At 46.3% G+C, this 25,790-nt stretch overlaps 1 protein-coding gene across 1 annotated transcript in view; it reads right to left on the minus strand.

Moving 5' to 3' along the window:
• Positions 1–25,790, minus strand: part of LOC149429047 (CLIP-associating protein 1-like) — a gene marked incomplete at its 5' end in the record, with an annotated part of 158,285 nt that overhangs the window by 126,890 nt on the left and 5,605 nt on the right. Inside the window, 8 exons of the mRNA XM_089666790.1 lie at positions 2,943–3,050; positions 10,296–10,460; positions 11,111–11,137; positions 11,361–11,468; positions 19,567–19,590; positions 19,933–20,100; positions 21,054–21,103; positions 23,317–23,484. Of these exons, the coding sequence (XP_089522916.1) occupies positions 2,943–3,050; positions 10,296–10,460; positions 11,111–11,137; positions 11,361–11,468; positions 19,567–19,590; positions 19,933–20,100; positions 21,054–21,103; positions 23,317–23,484 (818 nt within the window). The remainder of the gene's footprint in view (positions 1–2,942; positions 3,051–10,295; positions 10,461–11,110; positions 11,138–11,360; positions 11,469–19,566; positions 19,591–19,932; positions 20,101–21,053; positions 21,104–23,316; positions 23,485–25,790) is intronic.

Genomic DNA, 25,790 nt, shown 5'->3' on the forward strand with positions numbered 1-25,790 from the left:
GGGGGGGAGGGTTGTTTGGGAGAATAGTAAGGGATGAGGATTTGGGGGGGAGGGTTGTTTGGCAGAATAGTAAGGGATGAGGATTTGGGGGGAGGGTTGTTTGGGAGAATAGTAAGGGATGAGGATTTGGGGGGAGGGTTGTTTGGGAGAATGGTAAGGGATGAGGATTTGGGGGGGAGGGTTGTTTGGGAGAATAGTAAGGGATGAGGATTTGGGGGGAGGGTTGTTTGGGAGAATAGTAAGGGATGAGGATTTGGGGGGAGGGTTGTTTGGGAGAATAGTAAGGGATGAGGATTTGGGGGGAGGGTTGTTTGGGAGAACAGTAAGGGATGAGGATTTGGGGGGAGAATTGTTTGGGAGAACAGTAAGGGATGAGGATTTGGGGGAGGGTTGTTTGGGAGAACCGTAAGGGATGAGGATTTGGGGGAGGGTTGTTTGGGAGAACCGTAAGGGATGAGGATTTGGGGGGAGGGTTGTTTGGGAGAACAGTAAGGGATGAGGATTTGGGGGGAGGGTTGTTTGGGAGAACAGTAAGGGATGAGGATTTGGGGGGAGGGTTGTTTGGAAGAATAGTAAGGGATGAGGATTTGGGGGGGGGGGGTTGTTTGGAAGAACAGTAAGGGATGAGGATTTGGGGGGAGGGTTGTTTGGGAGAACAGTAAGGGATGAGGATTTGGGGGGGGGGGTTGTTTGGAAGAACAGTAAGGGATGAGGATTTGGGGGGAGGGTTGTTTGGGAGAACAGTAAGGATGAGGATTTGGGGGGGAGGGTTGTTTGGGAGAACAGTAAGGGATGAGGATTTGGGGGGAGGGTTGTTTGGGAGAATAGTAAGGGATGAGGATTTGGGGGGAGGGTTGTTTGGGAGAATAGTAAGGGATGAGGATTTGGGGGGAGGGTTGTTTGGGAGAACAGTAAGGGATGAGGATTTGGGGGGAGGGTTGTTTGGGAGAACAGTAAGGGATGAGGATTTGGGGGGGGGGGTTGTTTGGGAGAATGGTAAGGGATGAGGATTTGGGGGGGAGGGTTGTTTGGGAGAATGGTAAGGGATGAGGATTTGGGGGGAGGGTTGTTTGGGAGAATGGTAAGGGATGAGGATTTGGGGGGGGGGGGTTGTTTGGGAGAATGGTAAGGGATGAGGATTTGGGGGGAGGGTTGTTTGGGAGAATGGTAAGGGATGAGGATTTGGGGGGGGAGGGTTGTTTGGCAGAATAGTAAGGGATGAGGATTTGGGGGGAGGGTTGTTTGGGAGAATAGTAAGGGATGAGGATTTGGGGGGAGGGTTGTTTGGGAGAATGGTAAGGGATGAGGATTTGGGGGGGAGGGTTGTTTGGGAGAATGGTAAGGGATGAGGATTTGGGGGGGGAGGGTTGTTTGGGAGAATAGTAAGGGATGAGGATTTGGGGGGAGGGTTGTTTGGGAGAATAGTAAGGGATGAGGATTTGGGGGGAGGGTTGTTTGGGAGAACAGTAAGGGATGAGGATTTGGGGGGAGAATTGTTTTGGAGAACAGTAAGGGATGAGGATTTGGGGGGAGGGTTGTTTGGGAGAACCGTAAGGGATGAGGATTTGGGGGAGAGCGTTGTTTGGAAGAACAGTAAGGGATGAGGATTTGGGGGGAGGGTTGTTTGGAAGAACAGTAAGGGATGAGGATTTGGGGGGAGGGTTGTTTGGGAGAACAGTAAGGGATGAGGATTTGGGGGAGAGCGTTGTTTGGAAGAACAGTAAGGGATGAGGATTTGGGGGGAGGGTTGTTTGGAAGAACAGTAAGGGATGAGGATTTGGGGGGAGGGTTGTTTGGAAGAACAGTAAGGGATGAGGATTTGGGGGGGGGGGGGTTGTTTGGAAGAACAGTAAGGGATGAGGATTTGGGGGGAAGGGTTGTTTGGGAGAACAGTAAGGGATGAGGATTTGGGGGGAGGGTTGTTTGGGAGAACAGTAAGGGATGAGGATTTGGGGGAGGGTTGTTTTGGAGAATAGTAAGAAATGAGGATTTGGGGGGAGGGTTGTTTGGGAGAACAGTAAGGGATGAGGATTTGGGGGGGGGGGGGGTTGTTTGGAAGAACAGTAAGGGATGAGGATTTGGGGGGAGGGTTGTTTGGGAGAACAGTAAGGGATGAGGATTTGGGGAGAGGGTTGTTTGGAAGAATAGTAAGGGATGAGGATTTGGGGGGGGGGGGGGGGTTGTTTGGAAGAACAGTAAGGGATGAGGATTTGGGGGGAGGGTTGTTTGGGAGAACAGTAAGGGATGAGGATTTGGGGGGGAGGGTTGTTTGGGAGAACAGTAAGGGATGAGGATTTGGGGGGAAGGGTTGTTTGGGAGAACAGTAAGGGATGAGGATTTGGGGGGAGGGTTGTTTGGGAGAATAGTAAGGGATGAGGATTTGGGGGGAGGGTTGTTTGGGAGAACGGTAAGGGATGAGGATTTGGGGGAGAGGGTTGTTTGGAAGAATAGTAAGGGATGAGGATTTGGGGGGGGGGGGGGGGTTGTTTGGGAGAACAGTAAGGGATGAGGATTTGGGGGGAGGGTTGTTTGGAGAGAACAGTAAGGGATGAGGATTTGGGGGGAGGGTTGTTTGGGAGAATAGTAAGGGATGAGGATTTGGGGGGGAGGGTTGTTTGGGAGAACGGTAAGGGATGAGGATTTGGGGAGAGGGTTGTTTGGAAGAATAGTAAGGGATGAGGATTTGGGGGGGGGGGGTTGTTTGGGAGAACAGTAAGGGATGAGGATTTGGGGGGGAGGGTTGTTTGGGAGAACAGTAAGGGATGAGGATTTGGGGGGAGGGTTGTTTGGGAGAACAGTAAGGGATGAGGATTTGGGGGGGGAGGGTTGTTTGGGAGAATAGTAAGGGATGAGGATTTGGGGGGAGGGTTGTTTGGGAGAATAGTAAGGGATGAGGATTTGGGGGGGGGGGGGGGGAGGATTCGCAGTCTGGCAGTACTCACCGAGAGGTGCAAAGCCCCTGGCGGGACTTGTGTCACGGCTGCTCTCACGGCTGGTGTCGCGGCTGCACCCCTGACTCATGCTGGGTCGGGGAATGCGGCTGCTCCGGGCTAGCATGCGATGTGGAAAGGCAGCACATTAATACATCGTGTATAGACAGAAAAAATAGAAATCTATAACTAAAGTGGAGGTCAAAGCTGTTAATACAGAGAATCCACTCATTGCAACACAGAAGAGACAAAGACGGCATCATTCACTTCACAATGACAGGATGGAGACCACGGCACAACACAGACATCTCAATGCTGGGAAATAGCACGGCTATGCTGTTATATACAGGAGGGAAAGGTTAACTGGTAAGGAAAATGGGGACATTTTCATGGGATCGGATACAGAATAATGAAACAAGCAAAGCGGGCCTGCTTCATGGCTGTTGGGAGAAATTTGGAAAGAAATGTCTGAATCCTGTGTCCAGCCATGATGAAGGAACTCGGCCTGCTGGGAGTTCATACAAAAACAGGGAGAGGCAGCAATGGCCGCTTTCCACAAAGAATGGAAGGATGAAGGGATTTTAGCTCTGCTCCCCAACCACATGTTCACCGTGTGTAGAGCCGAGCGGGCAGCTGAAATGATTACTAATAGAGTCCAGGAAACAAATCTATACGGAACTTGGTGTACACACGGCCATTGCTGCTTTCCCACTCACCGTTCTTCCGCCTGTTTTCACTTCACAGCTTTCATTTACATCCATCTTGTCGGAATTAACGTCAAATAATAAATGTTTGGATTTGTTCTGCTGCTACTACGACTTCAAATGCAAACATTTCAGAAGGTTAAAGAAGAACTCCGCTCAAGCAAAAGCAAATGGAATCAAACAACCCATATGTATTAAAAGTCCACCGCCCCCTTTTTTTTTTTAATGGACTGTGGAAGGATTAGAACCTGCACATTTGCTCAGTTCTCTCTTTCACCTTTAACACTTTCTTACACCCTCTCCGGTCTGACAGCCCGTGTATTAAGCTGAGAGCTGGCTCTGGCAAAGCATCTTGGTCGCTATGGTGATGGCGGCCCTGAGTCTTTGGTTGCTGAGCTATGGCCATCCGCGGTGCACATGCAAGGATGGGGTAGCTCTGTTTTGATTGGTTGATAGATCCAGTTGCCTAGCAACAGCGACGCAGAGCCCCGCTAGCTTCTTTTCTCACATTGAGTGCATTAGGCAGATCATGGACACTGATTTACTCCACAGCCCTGCATGGATGTTCCTAAAGTACTGGCTGGTGTTACAGCAGTCTTGGGCATTTTATTTCTCTAAGAATGGCATCAATTTTAATGAGTGTGGATAACGATGGCATGCTGTTTATTATGAGGTTTTGGCCGGATTTATGACATCCTAAATGTCTTGCTTCTAATCGGTGGATGGCACTTTTTAGATCACTGTATGCACTTATCACATGCCGGCCGAAGGGGTTGACGTGATCATTCTTCAATAAAACCTTTGGGTGGTATTTGAAGATCCATGGTGTGCTGGCAGATGTGTACACTGGGTTAGAACCTGTGTCACATTTTTATTTGTTTGGGTTAGTTTTAGGGAGTTTCACTCTCTCTAGTTTGTCTCGGTGGACATTCCCCAGAAAAGGAATTGAAGGGAAATCTTCCAATGGAGACACCTGTTCCACAGACATTCAAGAGAGGGATTTCCCTCACTTTGGAGAGATTTTCGCTCACTTTCTGCAAATGAAATCAAGGAAATCTCCCCACTGGGTCATCAACAGCAAAATAATATTTTTCTTTGTTAGTCACTAGTTTAACCAAACTTTAGATGTACTTTAAACCATTTGCCGCCCGCCCTATGGCCGAATGGCGGCTGGCAAATGTCCTCAGCGTTTCGGGCGGACGCCATATGGCATCCTCCCGCACATGCGCAGATAGCACTCCTGCAGAGCCGCGCAGCGGCGCGATCTGTCACCGGCCGTGTACCTCGGACACGGACGATGACAGATCTGAGTATCGGCCCCCGTTGCTGGTACCATGTGACCTGCTGTGACCAATCACAGCAGGTCACATGACAGTTGTATACAATGGATGGCTTCATTCATGCCATCCATTGTATACTAGTGTCTAGCTGTGAATGGTCACAGCTAATCACATGCACATGTCATGTGATTAGCTGTGGCCAAATCACAGCTAAGCACAAAAAAAAAAACCCTGAATGAATCGATGTCATTCAGGTAAATGCTTGCTTATAGCAAAGTAATTCTTTGCTATAAGCAAATGTGTAAAAAAAAAAAAAAAAATACTGATCACTTCCCCAAAGTAGTACAATGTTACTATGGTAACATTGTACGACTTTGGTCATAGTGAAATATGAAAAAAAATCTTAAAAAAAAGAAAAAAAAAGAAAAAATATTTTTTTTTTCCCATACTGTCACCAGTCAGTGTCCCTGATCACCGCCATGCCAGTTATATGACGACGCTGTACTGCACTGGTGACAGCATGTAAAAAAAAAAAAAAATACTGAAACTAATTTTTTTTTATTTTTTCATTTTTCGAAAAAGTATGACAAAAAAAATACAACTTCAAAAAACTCGCCATGCCTCTTATGAAGTACGTCAGACTGTCTACTCTGCAAAAGGGGTCATTTGGGGGATATCTGTACTGTTCTGACATTTGGGGGATATCTGTACTGTTCTGACATTTGGGGGATATCTGTACCGTCCTGACATTTGGGGGATATCTGTACCGTCCTGACATTTGGGGGATATCTGTACCGTTCTGACATTTGGGGGATATCTGTCCTGTCCTGACATTTGGGGGATATCTGTCCTGTCCTGACATTTGGGGGATATCTGTCCTGTCCTGACATTTGGGGGATATCTGTACCGTCCTGACATTTGGGGGATATCTGTACCGTTCTGACATTTGGGGGATATCTGTCCTGTTCTGATATTTGGGGGATATCTGTACTGTCCTGACATTTGGGGGATATCTGTCCTGTCCTGACATTTGGGGGATTCCTGTCCTGTCCTGACATTTGGGGGATTCCTGTCCTGACATTTGGAGGATATCTGTACCGTCCTGACATTTGGAGGATATCTGTACTGTCCTGACATTTGGGGGATATCTGTACTGTCCTGACATTTGGGGGATATCTGTACTGTCCTGACATTTGGGGGATATCTGTACTGTCCTGACATTTGGAGGATATCTGTACTGTTCTGACATTTGGGGGGATATCTGCACTATTCTGACATTCTTGGACCTCAAGAAATTAGATTGGCTGTCAGTACTTCAGGATTGATCAATTTTCAGATCTATACCATAGTTTTTGAACTCTATAACTTTCCTACAAACTAAATAATACATCCTAATTTGGGTTATTTTCACCAAAGACATGTAGCAGAATAGATCTCGGCCTAAATGTATGAAGAACAATTATTTATTTGCAAACATTTATAACAGAAACAAAGAAAAACGTGTTTTTTTCAAAATTTTTGGTCTTTTTTTGTTAATTTAGCAAAAAATAAAAACCCCAGCGGTGATTAAATACCACCAAAAGAAAGCTCTAGTTGTGTGAAGAAAATGATAAAATTTTAGTTTGAGTACAATGTTGCATGACCACGCAATTGTCATTCAAATCGTGACAGCGCTGAAACGTGAAAACTGGCCTGGGCAGGAAGGGGTAAAATTGCCCGGTATTGAATTGGTTAAAGAGGTTGCCTCTGAAACCTTGTGCCAATGTTTCCAGCTCCTTCCTGCCTTTTGCACGATCCTATTGGCCAGAGAGGCAGCCCATCTTAGTGAGATGTCAGAAGGAATGCGAGGGAAGTGAGACTTAGCGGCATGCTCCCGTACTACCTGAAACTGTTGGAGCTTTGCCCATCAAAAAGCTCTGGACTCATCCTTATTTGCAGGCTTTGTGTAGCTCCACTTAAGTGCATCTGCTAAGTATGAAGAAGTCTAAGGACGCAGCACTCCCATCAGTCAGGATAGTAACAGAAGAAAGAAAAGGCCTCAGCCTTGACCCCTCTTTGGCCCCGCCCCCAGGGCGTAATTGTAGCGGTCGACTGATTGGAGCGTGAAGTTCTTATACTTCATAACTACTTGCTGTCCGGCCGCTGTATATAAACTGTCGGACGGTGGCAGTGCAGGGGTGGGGTGCCATTTCTAAACGGCGCCCGCCATTTTGGACTGGGAGCGCACAGCACCGCGATCCGGTGCCTGCTGTGTCCTCCGGACACAGTGGAACACTGATCGTCGTACGGGACCTCTGTGTGAGGTCCCGATCATGTGATCCCCAATTGGCCAATCAGTGATCACATGCAGAATAGTAAGCAAGATGTCACTTCTGACATCATTGCTTACTACGTGTGAAATTTGTGAATGATCACAGAGATCACATGGTACAGGGCAATTCACAACAGCCTTGTACCATGTGACAAGCTGTGACCAATCACAGCTCACACAGTATTTCTCAATGGCTGCAAGAATGCAGCCAGAGAGAAGGAGAAATGATTGCTTTTACAGCCTTTATGGGTGTAAAAGCAATCAGTGTAAAAAAAAAAAAAAAATCTTCATCACCCCCCACAAGCAGTACAGTGTCACCATGGTGACACTGTACTGCTAGGGTGACAGTATGTAGAAAAAAAAATAATATAAAAAAAATAAAATAAAGATGTAACAAATTTTTTTTTAAATTATAATTTTTGGTTATAAACTAATTTGGTTTATTTTTTTTTTGCACTAAAAAGATAACGGAATACATTTTGGCCAAGATTTATGAAGAAAGATTATTTATTTGTAAAATGTTATAAGAAAAACACTTTTTTTCAAAATTTTGGGACTTTTTAATTTATATAGCAAAAAGAAATAAAAATCCCAGTGGTGAATAAATACCATCAAAGTAAAGCTTTATCTGTTTAAAAAAATGCTAAAAATGTTCATATGGGTACAGTGTTGCATGACCGCACAATTGTCATTCAAAGTGTGATAGCGCTGAAAGCTAAAAATTGGCCTGGGGGGGAAGGGGGGGAAAGTGTCCGGACAGGAAGGGGGGGAAAGTTTCCAGACTGGAAGGGGGGGAAAGTTTCCAGACTGGAAGGGGGGGAAAGTTTCCAGACTGGAAGGGGGGGAAAGTTTCCAGACTGGAAGGGGGGGAAAGTTTCCAGACTGGAAGGGGGGGAAAGTTTCCAGACTGGAAGGGGGGGAAAGTTTCCAGACTGGAAGGGGGGGAAAGTTTCCAGACTGGAAGGGGGGGAAAATGTCCGGACTGGAAGGGGGGGGAAGTGTCCGGACTTGAAGTGTTAATATTATTGCCATTCTGGATGTGTACCCGGATGTTAGCACCCGATAGAGCTGAGGATCACCGGGGGACAGTTTGAGATCGCTAGGAGCGACACTCCAGGTTTGTTCATGCATCCTCTAAGCGTTGGCGTTTCTGTTCTGAGTACATTCCTAACAAATGTACCTTCTCCCCTTATGGTCGAGCAATAGGGAATGCAGTCCAGGACCTGACACCAAGCAAAATATTGTGTCTGGGCCAACCCCACCAGCTTTAGCATTGCTGATGGGAAGCAGCCGAAAAGGGCGGAAGGCTGAAATAACTACATACATTTTAGACCAAATGAGGCACAGGGGTGCCATATATGTACATCTGTAATTTTTTTTTAACAACTTGAGCTCCAAAAAGACTTTACCCCTTTCATGACCAAGCCATTTTTTGCTTTTCATTACTGCGCTACTTTAACTGGTAACTGTGTGGTCATGCAACGCTGTACCCAAACAAAATTCATATCAATTTATTCACACAAATAGAGTTTATTTTAGTGGTGTTTGATCACCACTGGGTTATTCGTTTTGCTATATAAATGAAGACAGAAAATGTTGTGTCCAATAAAAAAACAAATTTCTTCATAAAAGTCTGACCACAATGTATTCTGCTATATTGTCTTTGGTAACAACCCCCACGCCCCCCAAAGTTATAGTGCCTACAAACTATGGTATATATACTGGAATTTTTAAAAAAAAACTTTATACTAGTAATGGCAGTGATCAGAGACTTCTAATAGGACTGCAATAGTGCAGCAGGCAATTCTGACACTAACTGTTGCTGGGGGGGGGGGGGGGGGGCTTGAGGTGCTAGACTCACTAAGCAGGGATGAGAAACAGAGATCATTCCCTCTGTAAAGAGCTCTGTGTTGATTGTCAATACAGGGCTCTGGGCTGTGATTGAACACAATCGATCAGCAAGTCCCAGCTGCTCGCTGGCTGGGACTTGCTGACAGACTCCTGCTGTGTGCAATCACAGTGGGTGCTGGGGGGGGGGGGGGGGGCTTGGGGTGCTAGACTCACTAACTGCCACTAATAGTGATCACTGATAATACTATACACGGTCACTGTACTAATGACATTGGCTAGGTAGGGGTTGACATCTAGAGCGATCAAGAGGTTAACTGTGTGCCCAACAGTGTGTAATGTGTGCTGCTTTCACTAACAGATCTCTTTGTTTCTCATCAGGGATGAGAAACCGAGATCATTCCCTCTGTAAAAAGCTCTGTGTTGATTGTCAATACAGGGCTCTGGGCTGTGATTGAACACAATCGATCAGCAGGTCCCAGCTGCTCATTGGCTGGGACTTGCCGATAGACTCCTGCTGTGTACAATCACAGTGAGTATCAGCGGGTGGCGGTAATTCACTTTGGGGGGGGAGGGGGGCTTGGGGTGCTAGACTCACTAACTGCCACTGACACGAATAGTGATCACTGATAATACTATACACGGTCACTGTACTAATGACATTGGCTAGGAAGGGGTTGACATCTAGAGCGATCAAGAGGTTAAATGTGTGCCCAACAGTGTGTAATGTGTGCTGCGTGCTGCTTTCACTAATAGATCTCTTTGTTTCTCATCCCTGCTTTGCAGGGATGAGAAACAGAGATCATTCCCTCTGCAAAGAGCTCTGTGTTGATTGTCAATACAGGGCTCTGGGCTGTGATTGAACACAACCGATCAGCAGGTCACAGCTGCTCATTGGGTGGGACTTGCTGACCGACTCCTGCTGTGTACAATCACGCACGTGCAATAAACCACTAAACCAGGCAGCGATGTGCCAGTACCTCACTCTGCCTACACGGGCTGCCTGTCCGGAAGTGGTAAAAGTAGTTATTTACAGATGCAAACCAGTTCTTAGCGGAGTTCTTCTTTAAGATTTGCTGCCTTCTAGCATAGATCCACCACGAACCACACACAGACAAATGCTGGAGTAAGTACCATAGGGTCACAGTCAGTTTTTACATATGGATACCATGGATAATGTTGGCGACATGGAAGGAACATTTCTAGGATGTATTATTCTTACCCAGTCCTAGCCTGCTTGGGCTGGTCTCTCGGCTGCAGCCCTGACTACGGGGAATCTTGCTTCTCTTGTCAGTGGACGGGACCTGCGGGACTCTCTGGGCGCTGGTAGCCAGGCCACTGTATCCACTTCCTAGCAACTTCCCAGGAGAGCTGGATCTGCTGCCAGCTAAAAACACAAGAAAGCAGAAATGAATAATAGAAGATCTGAGATTCCGATTGCACAGTTATGGGCAATGTGTATAATGGATGGAAACAACAAACAACCAGCATGCAGTGCACCCCGACACCAGAACAATACCACGAAGGTGACCCTACCACAGGAGCCGAGGTGGCAACTGAATGACGGTGTAAAAGTGAGACAATGGCTTGATCTGGCCAGCTTGGCTAGAACATGCTGTCCGCTAACTCTAAGAGCGAGGACTGAGCTGTTGGTGGAGAATCCTGGCCTTCAGCCACTGGGAGCTGCACCAACCTCGTTGTCCCATGCTGTCCGCTAACTCGAAGAGCGAGGACTGAGCCGTTGGTGGAGAATCCTGGCCTTCAGCCACTGGGAGCTGCACCAACCTCGTTGTCCACTAACTCTAAGAGCGAGGACTGAGCTGTTGGTGGAGAATCCTGGCCTTCAGCCACTGGGAGCTGCACCAACCTCGTTGTCCCAATTTATGAGAACTTGGCATTGTAGAAATAAAGAAGACGCTACAGAGACGAGCCGGGGGGGGCAGCTGCCGTCACCAAGTAGAGGTGCACTGTATGCTTTGTAGTGAGAACACCAGACAGGAAACAGGGGATGTGCGAGGAAAGAGATCAGATTCTTACCGCTGGCCGGATTCGCTGATCTGGATCCTTTGTATGGAAGCAGACAGAGGACAGTGAAGACGGATTTAGAGAAAAAGCACCAGGTCACATCTACAATCACGCTAAACACAAGCACACTGTTCGAACATTTAAAGGAACAGACTAGACAGGGATCACCATCCAATCCGCATTACCCATAATTCCTTTAACACCCCCCCCCCACCCCCAAACACTGGAACAAGTGCTTTGCCTTCAGTTTTGTTCCACTTACGCTGGGACTGGGATACAATTTTGGCTCTGCTACGACCGCGGGTATCTGCTTGGACCGACGTGGCGCTGCTGGTACTTCCAGAACTCTGTCTCCTTGTGCGGATCCGACCTGTTCCAGAGCAGACAGAAAAGATGGTTAGCAGAGATCCCAGGAGTCACAATCTCATTAACAAGTAGGTGCCGTGTAGTGGGAGGGCAGAGCGGCAACAACAAAACGTCTGAGTGTGTGAAGACTGACAGAAAAACACAAGACGTGTATAATCCGGGACAAAAACCTTCCACATGTCCTGACTGCGGCATGAGAGAGGAGCTCAATGTAAAGGGGAACCTCGCCCACGAGGGAAAGTTCCATGTCCTGACATAACTGCGGCATGAGAGAGGAGCTCAATGTAAAGGGGAACCTCGCCCACGAGGGAAAGTTCCATGTCCTGACATAACTGCGGCATGAGAGGGGAGCTCAATTTAAAGGGGAACCTCGCCCACAAGGGAAAGTTCCAAGTCCTGACATAACTGCGGCATGAGAGAGGAGCTCAATTTAAAGGGAAACCTCGCCCACAAGGGAAAGTTCCAAGCTTCCTCCTCCTGCAACCCCCTACAACTTTTCTCATTTTTACGGGTACCTTGTTTTGACAGGAAGTTGCCCCCCCCAGCCTTCTGGGACATGTCACAGGAGGCTGCAGGACCATTTAAAGGGCTCAGTGCGGCTCATGCATGCACAGTGGAAAGCCAAAAGGAGTCACAGCCTGGTTCCCACAGTGAACAAGCCGGCACTGTGGACCCATAGACAAGCGAGGAACTGCCCCAGGTGAGAACAGTGCTGGATTCCTGGACAGGTGAGCATCTGTTTATTAACCACTTGCCGTCCGGCCGCTGTATATAAATGGCCGGATGGTGGCAGTCCAGGGGCGGGGGTTACAGTTCATAAACGGCGCCCGCCATTTTGGAATGTGCGCGCTCCCTGGGAGAGCGCAGCACCGTGATCCGGTGCCAGCTCTGTCCTCCGGACACCGCGGAACACCGATCGTCGTACGGGACCTCTGTGTGAATGACACTTGCGCAGTCATGCAACACTGTACCCATATGAATTTTTAAGCATTTTTTTGACACTGATCAAGCTTTTTTTTTTACTGGCATTTATTCACCGCTGGGATTTTTATTTCTTTTGCTATATAAATGAAAAAGTCCAAACATTTTGAAAATAAAAAAAATAACCCAAATTAGTTTCTAACCAAAAATTATAATTTTTTACATTATTATTTATGGGTTTTTTTTCACCATACTGTCACCCTAGCAGTACTGCGTCACCATGGTGACACTGTACTACTTGTGGGGGGTTATGAAATTTTTTTTTTTTTTTTTTTTTACACGGATTGCTTTTACACCCATAAAGGCTGTAAAAGCAATAATTTCTCCTTCTCTCTGGCTGCATTCTTGCAGCCATTGATAAATACTGTGTGAGCTGTGATTGGTCACAGCTTGTCACATGGTACAAGGCTGTTGTGAATGGCCCTGTACCATGTGACCTCTGTGATCATTCACAGATTTCACAGGTAGTAAGCAATGATGTCAGAAGTGACATCTTGCTTACTACTCTTCATGTGATCACTGATTGGCCAATCAGTGATCACATGATCAAGACCTTGCACAGAGGTCCCGTCTGACGATCGGTGTTCTACTGTGTCTGGAGGACACAGCGGGCACCGGATCGCGGTGCTGCATGCTTCCAGGGAGCGCGCACAAGCAGGGGGCGGGGAGGCCGTTTATAAACAGCCACCCACCCCTGCACTGCCACCGTCCGGCCATTTATATACATGGGCTGGATGGGAATGGTTAAGGCAGCTTTTCCGAGTGGCTTCTAAAGGAGCAAATTTCTGAATTATCAATTCTTGTTGCTTCATTGCCTAGTAAGTCGCTGACCTGGAACAAGCATTCGGTGGGAGACTTGCGACTTTAAGGGCTGCGAACGTATTGTGTTAGTTACTTACTAAGCAGTGAAGCCAAAATGAAGTTGAAATGAATGAAATCTGTTTATCAGCCATGGGAACGCACAGCTGCCCTCCACGTGGCCTAAGCCTGTATGTCAGTGCTTGTCAACCCTCAGGGTATAGGAGGTCTCAACTCTGACAGCCATAATACTCGCCAAACAGAATGCTATCAGAGACTATTAGAGACTGCAGACATGAAACAGGGGTGGCTGGAGACTGAAGACACACTACAAGAGATGGTCAGTGTCTAGGGCACAGGTGTCAAACACAAGGCCCGCCGGCCGAATCCGGCCCTCCAGGCCATTTCATGTGGCCTGTGCACCTCCTGCAGGTACTCCCTTGTCTCAGCCCCCACCTAGTCTCAGCCCCCACCCAGTCTCCACCCCCACCTAGTCTCAGCCCCCACCTAGTCTCAGCCCCCACCTAGTCTCAGCCCCCACCCAGTCTCCACCCCCACCTAGTCTCCGCCCCCACCTAGTCTCAGCCCCCACCTTGTCTTAGCAGTCGGCAGCAGAGAAGAGAACAGAACTCCTCCGCTAAATCCTGCACCTCTCAGTGCAGCTGCAGCACCCCCTCATCTCTGCCTCCCCTGGTCTCAGCATTTAGCAGACTCTGGTAACTGACTCCACTCCTCCTCTGGTCCTTCTCCAGACCCTGCACTTTCTGCTTTCCCAAAGGGGGTGCACGGTGATGTTAAGCAGGGTGTGGGATTTTTGACATCTGATGTAATGGGGGGGTGGGGTGCTCTGGACCTCTAGTCTTACAGATACAACCGGCCCTTTGAGGGCCAGCATAATTCTAAGGCCCGTGATGAAATGGAGTTTGACACCCGTGGTCTAGGGACAGGTGAGACTGCCAGAGATTGCTGTCATTATAGCCTCTTTACAGATGAATGCTTCCACTACTGCCCGCTGGGGTCTGCAAATGGCTGCACAGCAAGTACCAAAGGACCGCAGGCCGGGCATCAGGGCTGTGAGGGTTCATGTGAAGCAGCAAGAAATGGTAATAATAACCTACTACACAACAGGAACAAAAACTCTGTATGAAGCAAACAGGACAAAACTACCACAACTCCGCTACACACACTGCAGCCAATATGTGGAATATACACAGCGGATGGCCATATGTAGCATGCAGCTTATTCTAGCTACAGCTGAACTGCATGTTCCACTCTGCTACAAAACGATGACGTCTCGCCTACGACATGAACACAGAATGAAAAAAAAAATGTGGCCAAATACTGTGCAACCTTTCCACGCTCCAGCGACGTCCCCCCGCTTCTTGCTCGATTCTCTGGAGAATGATGGCCGGTATGCTTTAACCTACTTCCTGTAAGCCAGTGTTTCTCAACTCCAGTCCTCATGGACCCCCAACAGGTCATGTTTTCAGGATTTCCCTCAGATGAAACAGCTGTGGTAATTACTGAGGCAGTGAAACTGATCAAATCACCTGTGCAAAATAATGGAAATCCTGAAAACATGACCTGTTGGGGGTCCATGAGGACTGGAGTTGAGAAACACTGCTGTAAGCCTAGGTACCTACCCCCCCGGGTACATGATCATGCAGCCTAGGCTCACAATACTTCCAGACAGAACCGCATCTTTACGTGAGCTCTGCTCAGCCCAGAAATGATGACCACCAAGAAAGAAGAGGAAAGACTCGCGGTCACCAGTCCAGTCTAAAGACTGAAGGGCAAAAGTCAGTATATGGTTTTGTTTTTTTTTTGTTTTGTTTTTATTAGTTCTAAAAAAGAGATTTTAGGGGGTGAAGTGATTATTAGTGGGTGGCTGGAGTTTCCCTTTAGGCTCCACCCTAATCTTCAAAACACAACCTAACCCAGAAATCCGACCCTTAACAGAGCGCCATTTCTTACGGCCCTTTCACACGGAGCAGTTTTTGGACTGCTTTTGTGTTTGAAGAAAAAAAAAAAAAAAATCAAGCTCATGAAAAATGCTTCCCTATGTATGTCTATGAATGTCTTCACACTGGTCCATTGTGCTTCCGATGTCGTGTAAAAAATCCGGCTTGACACATTTTTGGGGCTTCTTTGGTTAGTTAAAAAAAAACAAAAAAAAAAACACGGACTTCCCCATTGAAATGAATGGGAACCACAGGAAAAACGCTACAAAATCACATCAAAAACGTACCGTGCCTGTGGGAAGAGGAAGTGATGTGAATGCTTCAAAAATGCACCATGCATTGCGCGAATTATAACACAATGCACAATTAACGCATAGGCGTTTTTCATGCAGTTTTGATGAACCAGTGTGAAAGTGCCCTAAACGTAATCCTTAAAGCGGAGTTCCACCTGAAAAAAGGAAAAAAAAAAAAAAGAGAGAGAGAGAGCTCCACCACACAGCCTGTGATTGATAGCCTCAGCTCTGTTCCTGTGTGAAGTAGGATGTGTCCCTTCCCTCCAATCAGTTCTCAGAGCTCTCCTCAGTTTAAAGAAGAGTTCCAGCTGAAAAAAAAAAAATAAAAGTCAGCAGCTACAAAAACTGTAGCTGCTAACTTTTAAAATACAGCCACTTACCTGTCCCTCGGTCCAGCGGTGTCCTCACCACCACTGGTTTCCCTGGCCGTCTTCTCTCCGTGGCACCGGCATCTTCAGTGTGGGCACCTGGTTGTGACAGCTTGCAGCTGCACAACCAGGTACCCACTGCGCATGCGCGAGAAGCACAGCGTTTTGTGAATGGCCTGTAGTCTTCTGGGACCTGTCACCTGTCCCAGAAGACTACGGGGAGGGAGAGGACGTCTTCCGCTTCCTATCGCCTAGGAAGTGGGTGCCTCTCAAATTCGGGTATGTACCCCCTCCCCACCCCCACTCCCCAAAGATGCCAATCCTTAATGCAGAGCAGGGGGCAAAGCATTAAAGCAGAACTTCCCCTTTTGGGTGGAGCTCCCCTTTAAGCTAAATCAAGTTTAACTGTCAACACGACAAAGTGGATAATCACCGTATCAATGCTAACAGAATCCCACATCAAATCTCTCTCTCTGAACCAGGACCTTACAGTGTCTATATCTTTTAATTTTGGGGTGAGTGCGGTTCCCTGTCTGCTGCACTTCTGATTGAAAGACAATTCCAGCTCTGGTCAAGTGACGGCGCGGTCACCGCCAGAATCAGAGAAGAGTGATGCTGCCCTATTCTATTCCGCCCAGACCACTGGGGGCTAAACTGATTGTTCTCTTACAAAAATAATTAAATTCAGCAAAAATTAAAGTAGAATTCCTGACCTGTGTAAGAAATATGTATATTTCTATATTTGTATCCGCACGTTCCTAACCCCAGAAACCACTAAACAGCTCATCCACTCCCTCATCATATCACGACTCGACTACTGCAACTCCCTCCTCACTGGCCTGCCTCGCCGCTGGCTATCCCCGCTTCAGTCCATCCTGAATACGGCTGCCAGACTCATTCACCTTTCCAACCGCTCCGTCTCCGCCACCCCCCTCTGCCAATCCCTCCACTGGCCTCCACTCAGTGTCCTCCACCCCCCTCTGCCAATCCCTCCACTGGCCTCCACCCCCCTCTGCCAATCCCTCCACTGGCTTCCGATTGCGCAACGGATCAAATTCAAAATCCTAACGCTGACGTACAAAGCCGTCCACCATACTGCCCCGAACTACATCACTGACCTAATATCCAAGTACCGCCCAACACGCACACTCCGCTCCTCACAAGACCTCCTTCTCTCTAGTTCCCTGGTCTCCTCCTCCCATGCCCGCCTCCAGGACTTCTCCAGGGTGTCACCCATCCTCTGGAACTCCCTGCCCCAACCCATCAGATTATCACCTACTCTCCTCTCCTTTAGGCGCACCCTGAAAACCCATCTCTTCAGGGAAGCCTACCCCACCCCCTGCTAACTTGCCGACCTCCTGCACTCTTCCTACCACTCCATCCCCCACAGCTATCTCCTCCTGTGCCACCATCCGCTCCCTCCTAGATTGTAAGCTCCAAGGAGCAGGGCCCTCAATCCCCTCATGTTTTGCATTGTATTGTTATTGTTCTATCACATGTTCTGTCCCCCTCTGTAATGTACAGCGCTGAGCGAACTATTGGCACTTTATAAATACTGTATAATAATAATAATATACTCACCGATTTTCAGCCCAGCCCAGTCATGTGATCTGGCTGCCGTGTCAGCCAGCAGCGGCTGCAGGGGAGAGGAAGGGACATAGGAGCCTATGGGTGACATCACAGCTCCAGCTGTTGAGTGCTCTCTCTCTCCCCTACAGCCACCTATCCTGGAATTGTATCTCTAAAGTGAAAATATTTTTTTTGGATGGAGAAGAGGGGGATTAGAACACCTGTTAGTTTTTATTGCTGTCTGTGTCCCCAAAAGGCAGATTGACCCTATTGTCCTATTGTCCTGTTTACCATTATCACTGAAAGAAAAAGAAAATTCCAAATTTTGGGTTCTCCCCAGAAACGTAATGGAGGGAAAACAATGGGGACACTAGTTCTGGTGGCCAAGGAATTCCCTTAATCTGCAGGGATTTCCTCTTACTTCCTGTTTGGCTATGGGACAGAAAGTGAAGGGAAATCTCTAAAATGGGACACGGATGGTAAAAAAAAAAAAAAAAAAAAATCTAACATGGGTTATAACTAAGGTTGTCACCTCATCCCTGAAAAACTGAACACATTATTTATACACATGATGTGGCTGATTAAGACGGTAATTAAATTCACTTCGGTGGCAGCCGTCACAGATCTGCGACAAATATGTCAAATCAGAAGTACTTATAATAAACAGGTGCAGCGCTACAAAGAGGGGAAATACTGGATGACACCATTAGACCGGCTAAGAATTTAGTTTGCCCATTCATAACTACTTTCTCCACCCAGCAATTCCTAAAGGGGACCTCTACAGTGTCATTTAATGCGTATTTACTTTATGCATCTGGTGAGTACGTCATTTTACCACACGATTTGGAGCACGATTTGTGGATTCTACAGCTTATTTGCACCTAAACCTAAATCTGACCTACAAAGCCATTCACAACACTGCCCCTAACTACCTCACCAACCTGATTCCCAGGTATCACCCTACCAGTACCCTTCGCTCTTCACAGGACCTCCTTCTATCTTGCTCCCTGTTCTCCTCCTCCCACGCACGACTGCAAGACTTCTCCAGGTCCTCCCCCATCCTCTGGAACTCACTACCCCAATCCATCAGACTGTCACCTTCCCTCCTCACCTTCAGGCGCTCCCTGAAAACCCACCTCTACAGGGAAGCCTACCCTACCCTCACCTAACAGCCGTTCTCCTTCATTCCTCCTACCACTCCATCCCCCCACAGCCACTTCCTCCTGTACCACTACCCCCTCCCTCCTAGATTGTAAGCTCGAAAGAGTAGGGCCCTCGAACCCCTCGTGTGCTGTTTGTAGTTGCTGTACTGTTTCATGTATTGTCCCCCCTCTATTGTACAGCGCTGAGCAAACCCTTTGGCGCTATATAAACTCGATGTAATAATAATAATAAACCTGCACAGACTGTCACTTTATGGGCATATTTATACTCATGAATACTATTGTGTCTTTGTAGCACTGCACCTATTTATTATATGTTTCTGTTTTTGTACTGGTTACCTTTGGTGTTCCAGCTGCTTATTAGAGAGCGCTCGCTTTTTCCACTATATTTTACTGTTACTATAAATCAGAAGAACTGACTTCACTGGCTACATGCTTGTTCGGTGCGAATAACTTAGCCAGGGAAAGTGAGGCAGATAGTATTTCAGAAGGTGGTCAGCCTACATATTTCTCTTACATCGGACGTCCCTTCAGTCTGAATTTTTTAATCCTCTCTGCCGAAACTGACATCTTGCTACATAGCGGACGTACACTTTACACCAGAGCAGACCAGGCCGGAGGGAGCAGAAGATTCACTCTTTATAATCCTGTGGTACTGGCTGCGTGATCTGAACACTGATGAGAAGTGCGACTCGCTAGGCAGAGGATTCACAGCGGGACGGAGCAGTATGAAGCAGCACTCAGCTGAACAGAAACGTTCCACGTATGATGTGGAGGTCTCCTGGGAGCCGGATGAAAGCCGCCACAGTCAGGAGAGCAGCGCGAGCTCCGGGGTGTGAATGTACAGGACACAGATGCACAATGGGAGGACGCAGGCACTGCACGGCATGCACACCACCACCAGAAAGCACAGATGGAGATCAAAACAGACAGCCCACTGGACACAGCTCTGTCACACAAACCGCTTACCATCAGACTTAGCAGAGGGACCATCTTTAGGCAAATTAAACAAAAACAGAAATAAAGGAGAGGAAACAGTGGGGAGAATTAGTGAGAAGTGAGAAATATTTAGTCATTTCCTGATGTTAGTACATGACAACCCCCAATATGCTGAAAGCTAGCCAACAGCAAAAAGTGCAGCAAGTCCTACAGAGCGCTCTATACGCGCCCAGCGCCAGCTTACGGAGCTGCTAATTGGAGGAAGGTGAAGAGATAGCAGAGGATGCACATGAAAGGGTACAGCACATCCTCTCAGATGCTGCCTTTCAGCTGGCATGCATAGTATGAAGCGCACAGCTGCATGGAGGGTGCAGAAGACTGCTCTCCTCTACTCACCTAGTGATGCGTAAGACCCGGGGGGTAAGGCAGCTGCAGAGCTGAATGGTGCAGTAGTAGTTGAACATGCCGCTTTGGACTTGGCAGTGGCTGCCGCATTTACATCAATGTCACTGCGAGAGCGCTGCAAGGAGCCGGGGGTGGCCGCAGTCTTCGGCGCTGCAGAAACTGCCAAAAATAAAAGGTAATGAGAAGCAATACCAGCAACGCAACCAAAAAACACCTTGTGCTTGCCCAGGGCTAAAAATTTCAAGTCCTGAGCTACTAGCTACTCGCCACCAACACACACACACAGAGACACCTGTACACACACAGTATATACACATACACACACAGAAACATGTACACACACGCACAAAGACACATGTACACACACACAGACACATGTCTACACACACACAGGCACGTACAGACAAACATACACACAGATACGTGTACATACACAGAAATACACACACAGAGACACCTGTACACACACAGTACATACACATACACACACAAAAACATGTACACACGCACAAAGACACATGTACACACACATAGACACATGTCTACACACACAGTATATACACAAACACACACAGAAACGTACACACACACACACACACAAAGACACATGTGTACACACACACACATACAGACACATGTCTACACACACACAAAGAAACATACACACAGGTACGTGTACATACACAGAAATACACACGCACAGACACATGTACATACATACACAGATACATGTACGTACACACACACACACACAAACACACACGTACATGCACACACACACACGCAGACACATGTACAGATACACACATATACATACACACAGCCCTATAAAAAGTTGCAGTACTTCGTTGTTCATTCACAGAGCCGGGTACTGCACTCTAGGGGGAGGCAGAGAGCACAGCACATACTCCTTCCTTTGCTTTCACTGCGCTCAGCTACTGAGCAGTCTGACGGCTTCCAGTGCCACTGACAGATCCGGCCTGAGCTGCAAGCCTGCTCAGCAAGACGGCCCTGGGGGACACACTCGCCCCCACCATAATTTCCACTCGCCATTGGCGAGCGGAAATTTCAAGGCCTGCTATATAGCAATGAACAGGACAAAGTATACTGACCTCTGGATGCAGCGCTGCCAGGTGGGCTTCTTTTAGCTGACAGGGGGCGACTAAAAAAATGATAAAGACACAAATCAAAGATGAAAGATCAGAGTGAAAACATTTAAGACAGTTCTGAGAAGTTGAAATATTCATATTGTAATGTGGAACAGATATACAAGTCGATAAATGTGTAAACTCCAACAGTAACCAGAAACCAGCACTCAAAAATATGAAATCCAGCATTTGCTGAGGTGCCGCCCTTGGTAGATCGGGGAACCTTGATACTAGCAGAAGAGAACAAAACGGCGCACTCTCTTCGTGTATCACCGTGATAAGAAATGTATTATAAAAATACAAATGCATACTCAAAAGCCAAAAAGGTCATGAAAACAGAGACAAGGAGTCAAAAGCTGCCAGTCACAGGCAACAATGGTCCTCGGGTGAAGTGCTAACGCATTTCGAGGGAGTCGAACTCCCTTCCTCAGAGCAATCTGCTCCCTAAACGTGTTAGGGCTTCACCCGAGGACCGTTGTTGCCTGTGACTGGAAGCTTTCGACTCCTTGCCTCTGTTTTCATGACCTTTTTGGCTTGTGAGTATGCATTTGTATTTTTATAGTAAATTTCTTATTATCACAGTGATGCACAAGGAGAGTGCGCCCTGTTTTGTTCTTTTCTGCTATATAAATGTGTGTATATCATGAAAAAAAAAGTCATAAGTCAGTGAGCAGCTTCTGCAGGGGAGAAGAGGGAGCACCAACAACTGATGGGACCAGTGGGTGATGTCACGGCTCCAGGAGTTCACAGTCATTGTCGAGTGCCCCCTCACACACGTGAGCCAAAGCAAATGAAAAAAAGGTAAGTACACGGATCTCACAGATTTTATACAGGCTATTCAGGATAGGTGTGTGGGGGGAGGGGGGGGGGGCTGGTCTGGGAAGTTTTTAGCAATAGTTATAATTAGCATTCACTAACACTTTAACGTTAGTTACTAAAAATCTTTGGGTAGGTTTCTTGTGTGCAGCACATGACAGGAATGGGAGAATAATACAAAAGCGAGAACAGAAAGCCTATTGGCTGTCAGAATCATTTGGTGGCTTTGATATTGGAAATGTGGTGCTGAATCCACATTTCCCAAACCTATGCTACATTTTTTGTTTTTATTTTTTGTAGCATGTTCAGGGAAGTTAGCTGTACATTAGAATTTGCAAAAGTACATTAAGTTTCAAGAGACCTTGTCAGCTCCACAATAAAGAAAAACAAAAAACAAATGGCAGTTTGCTGCAATAAGGCAGGTAATAATACCCACCTCTCTGGTGGACCATGCCTCTGGCACCACCTCCGTTCCAGCACTGCGTCCTCCATCAGACCCTTAACGGCTCATTTACCCCCAGTTCACACCTATGCGGCCGTGCGGGCCGCGTTTTGCACGGGCACGAGAGCCCATTCATTTGAATGGACTCCCACGCCCGTGACACGCAGGGAAAAAGTCCCTCTACTACTTTGGAAAACGCAGCCCGCACGGGAAACTCGGCTCCCAGTACGGTTGCGTTTCCCAGAGCGGGCGGTGTGCCATTAGAACTAATGGCTCCCGCCCGCGGGTCCGCAATTCTGTGCGGATCCGCAGCAGCACCACCACCCGCATAGATGTGAACCGGGAGTTACACTTGCTTTGACTTCAACACATATGAAAGCGCCTTCCACTTCAGCATGCTTTTTTTATGTGTTTTTGATGCTTCGTGATGCTTTTTTGAAGCTTTAATGAAGCCTGGCAAATGCCCTGTATGTGATTTGTGACTATTTGTTTTAAAGGAGCCCAGTAGAACACCAGCTACGTAGTAAAATACTCACAGGAGAAATAAAATCAAATGGAAAGAATGTCACAAGAGATGCAGTGTGGTCCAAGACCCCTGAAGGTGGTCTGGTGGGGGACTGTAGACCTCTGGATAGCTGATGGCTGACACGTTTCAAGGTTGTACCTCTTCCTCAGAGCAATGACATGCTTTCCATTTGATTTTATTTCTCTTGTGACTATTTTACTTTTTATCAATAAATCTCATTTAAAGGTCATGCACTAGGCCCGTGAGCCCTCTTTTTGTCTTTTCATATACAGACTGACAGAGTTTTTTTAACCTCCCTAGCGGTCTGATTATTTCAGATTTTTGGTGCTGAAAGCGGTACATTTTTTTTGCATGGAAATATGTATTTTTTTTATTGTAGGCCGAGCTAGACCATCGCAGCACAGAACACGGCGCACAATGTACGTCTGAGGCACTGCACTCACTTTAAGCTCTCCTGTGAACTGGATGAGGAGCGGTCAGATTGGGGGAGAGAGACGATGCTGTCCGAGCTCTTGAGATGTGACTGCAGGGCCTTCTGATAAGAGGACTCCAGCATGTGGTACAACTGCTCCGCTTCCCTGCTGAAGTGACTGTGGAATCCCCAATAACACCTGAAAGGAACAGAACACAGAGAGGCCAGAGGGTGAAATATCGCACGGACTCAACTTTTGTTTTTTTTAATTTAAATTTTTATTTGGTTTTTGTACAAACAAACATAAAACACATTATATCTTCATAAATACATTAATCCTATTATATTCTATTGGGCGGCACAGTGGCTTAGTGGTTAGCACTTCTGCCTTGCAGTAATTGGGTTATGGGTTCAATTCCCAACCATGGCGCCTCCTGCATGGAGTTTGCATGTTCTCCTTGCGTTACCGTGGGTTTCCTCCCACCCTCCAAAGACATGCTGGTAGGTTAATTGGCTCCTGTCTAAATTGTCATAGCTTCATCTCTGGCCACACGGGATCTCCTGCATGGTGGGGGTTGGGGAAAGACCTGGCAACCTACCCTGTAAAATAATTGCTAAGAGAATTCATAGAAAAAGTTGCTTTCAAGTGATGGACCATGCAATCGGCAAGGGTCAGATACGACTGAATGGATAGATTATATTCTATTGTTCCCTTCCCTACTCCCCCCATACAAAATCTTTTCTCTATCAATATCTTCTTTATCTTCTATATATATATATATATATATATATATATATATATATATATATATATATATATATCTCTCTCTCTCTATATATATATATATCTATATATCTATATAGAGATATCTCTCTCTCTCTCTCTATATATATATATATATATATATATATATATATATATATATATATATATCTCCCCCTCTCCATATATAGATATCTCTCTCTTTTTATATATATATCTCTTTCTCTCTCTATATATATATAAATATCTTTCTCTCTCTCTCTCTCTCTCTCGCTCATATATATATATATATATATAGTAGAAAATGGACTCAACTTGTCACTAAACTTGAAATATATCAGGACTGGAACTAGAAAATTTACGGGGATAAGATCTGATTGCCTCATACATCAGGACAACATAACCCCTAGTTAGATGCTGGGATGTTAGGGGATGTACCCACCTTCACTTCATATGCCTCTCTCTCAGTTCACACCAGAACGGGCACATTCCGTGCGTGTTTCCCGTACTGCCCTTGCAATCTGCATGTGGGTACCAATTCATTAATGGCACCCAAAAATCAGGTGGCCATGCAGGGCATTTGTGAGCACCGAATTGCACGGTACAATGGTAAGCGCCAGCTTTGCTCTGCACTCCATTTCAATGACACAACTCTATCCCCTTGCTCAGAAAACTACCAACAAAGTGGAAGAGGAGATGCCAGGAGTATACCTTCCTCCCAAGAATGGGATATTTTTTTTCCCCATTATATATTTTATTAAATTTTCTTTTAAGAAAAAAAAAAAAAAACCATACAAAACCATCTTAAATTTTTTTTACATCATACATATAAACATTATCCCCACATCCACCCCAACACACCCCTGTCCAATCTCATCTTACTCTCTCTTTCCCCTCCTATTAATCTAGTCAAATATAGATCTCTTTAACCCTTTGAGGACCAAGGGATGTATTTGTCCCATGTTTGTAATTGCGTGTATCATCTGATTAAGAACTTAAAACTTTTTTTTTTTTTTTTTTTGGTTTGAGTCAAAATATTAGTTCTTATCAACAAACAACAAATGGATCTAGCTTTTTGCCAATTATTTCATGAAATGGCTTAGTTACAGCAACTGAAGTGTACGAACTTTAAAAACAAAAAAATTGATTCTTTTGGTGTTCCAAAAACCTTACGGTCCTCAAAGGGTTAACCATTTAAATTCTCTGGTACTATCAGGGGAACTTTAATATTTAAGTATTTTTCTGAAGTTCTAAACTCATACCATTTACTCCAAATCTTTCTAAACTTTTCCATTTCATCTTTCTCCATGTAACAAAGTACCTCCATCCTACATATTCTACTCTATCCAATCCCTCATCGCTGGTGGATCCTGGGCCTTCCAAAACCTAGGAATTAAACCTTTGCCGCACCAATCAGATGATATAATAAACTGCCAAAAATGGGATATTGTGGAAAAAAACCTGAAACCGCTGACACACCTGAATTCATTTACAAATTGCAACTCTCTGCAGGAAATATTTCAACTTTTTCAAGTGCAGATCACTGGCGTTTAGCTGCTGTCAGATACAAATGTCAGTGTAGCCTAAGTGGGGAAAGTATTTTTCCTAAATTACCGACATGCTATTTACAAGTTACATACTATTTACACTTTCCTCTGCTTTCTGTTGAAAATGTCAAAGTTTAATAAAGCCCAGCTACCGTATAACCACGCTCCTACATATAATCAGCTCACATTTCCCCC

This window comes from Staurois parvus, unplaced genomic scaffold (genome assembly GCF_062004578.1).
Source record: "Staurois parvus isolate SC_StPar_1 unplaced genomic scaffold, SC_StPar_1.0 ptg002845l, whole genome shotgun sequence".
NCBI lineage: Eukaryota > Metazoa > Chordata > Amphibia > Anura > Ranidae > Staurois > Staurois parvus.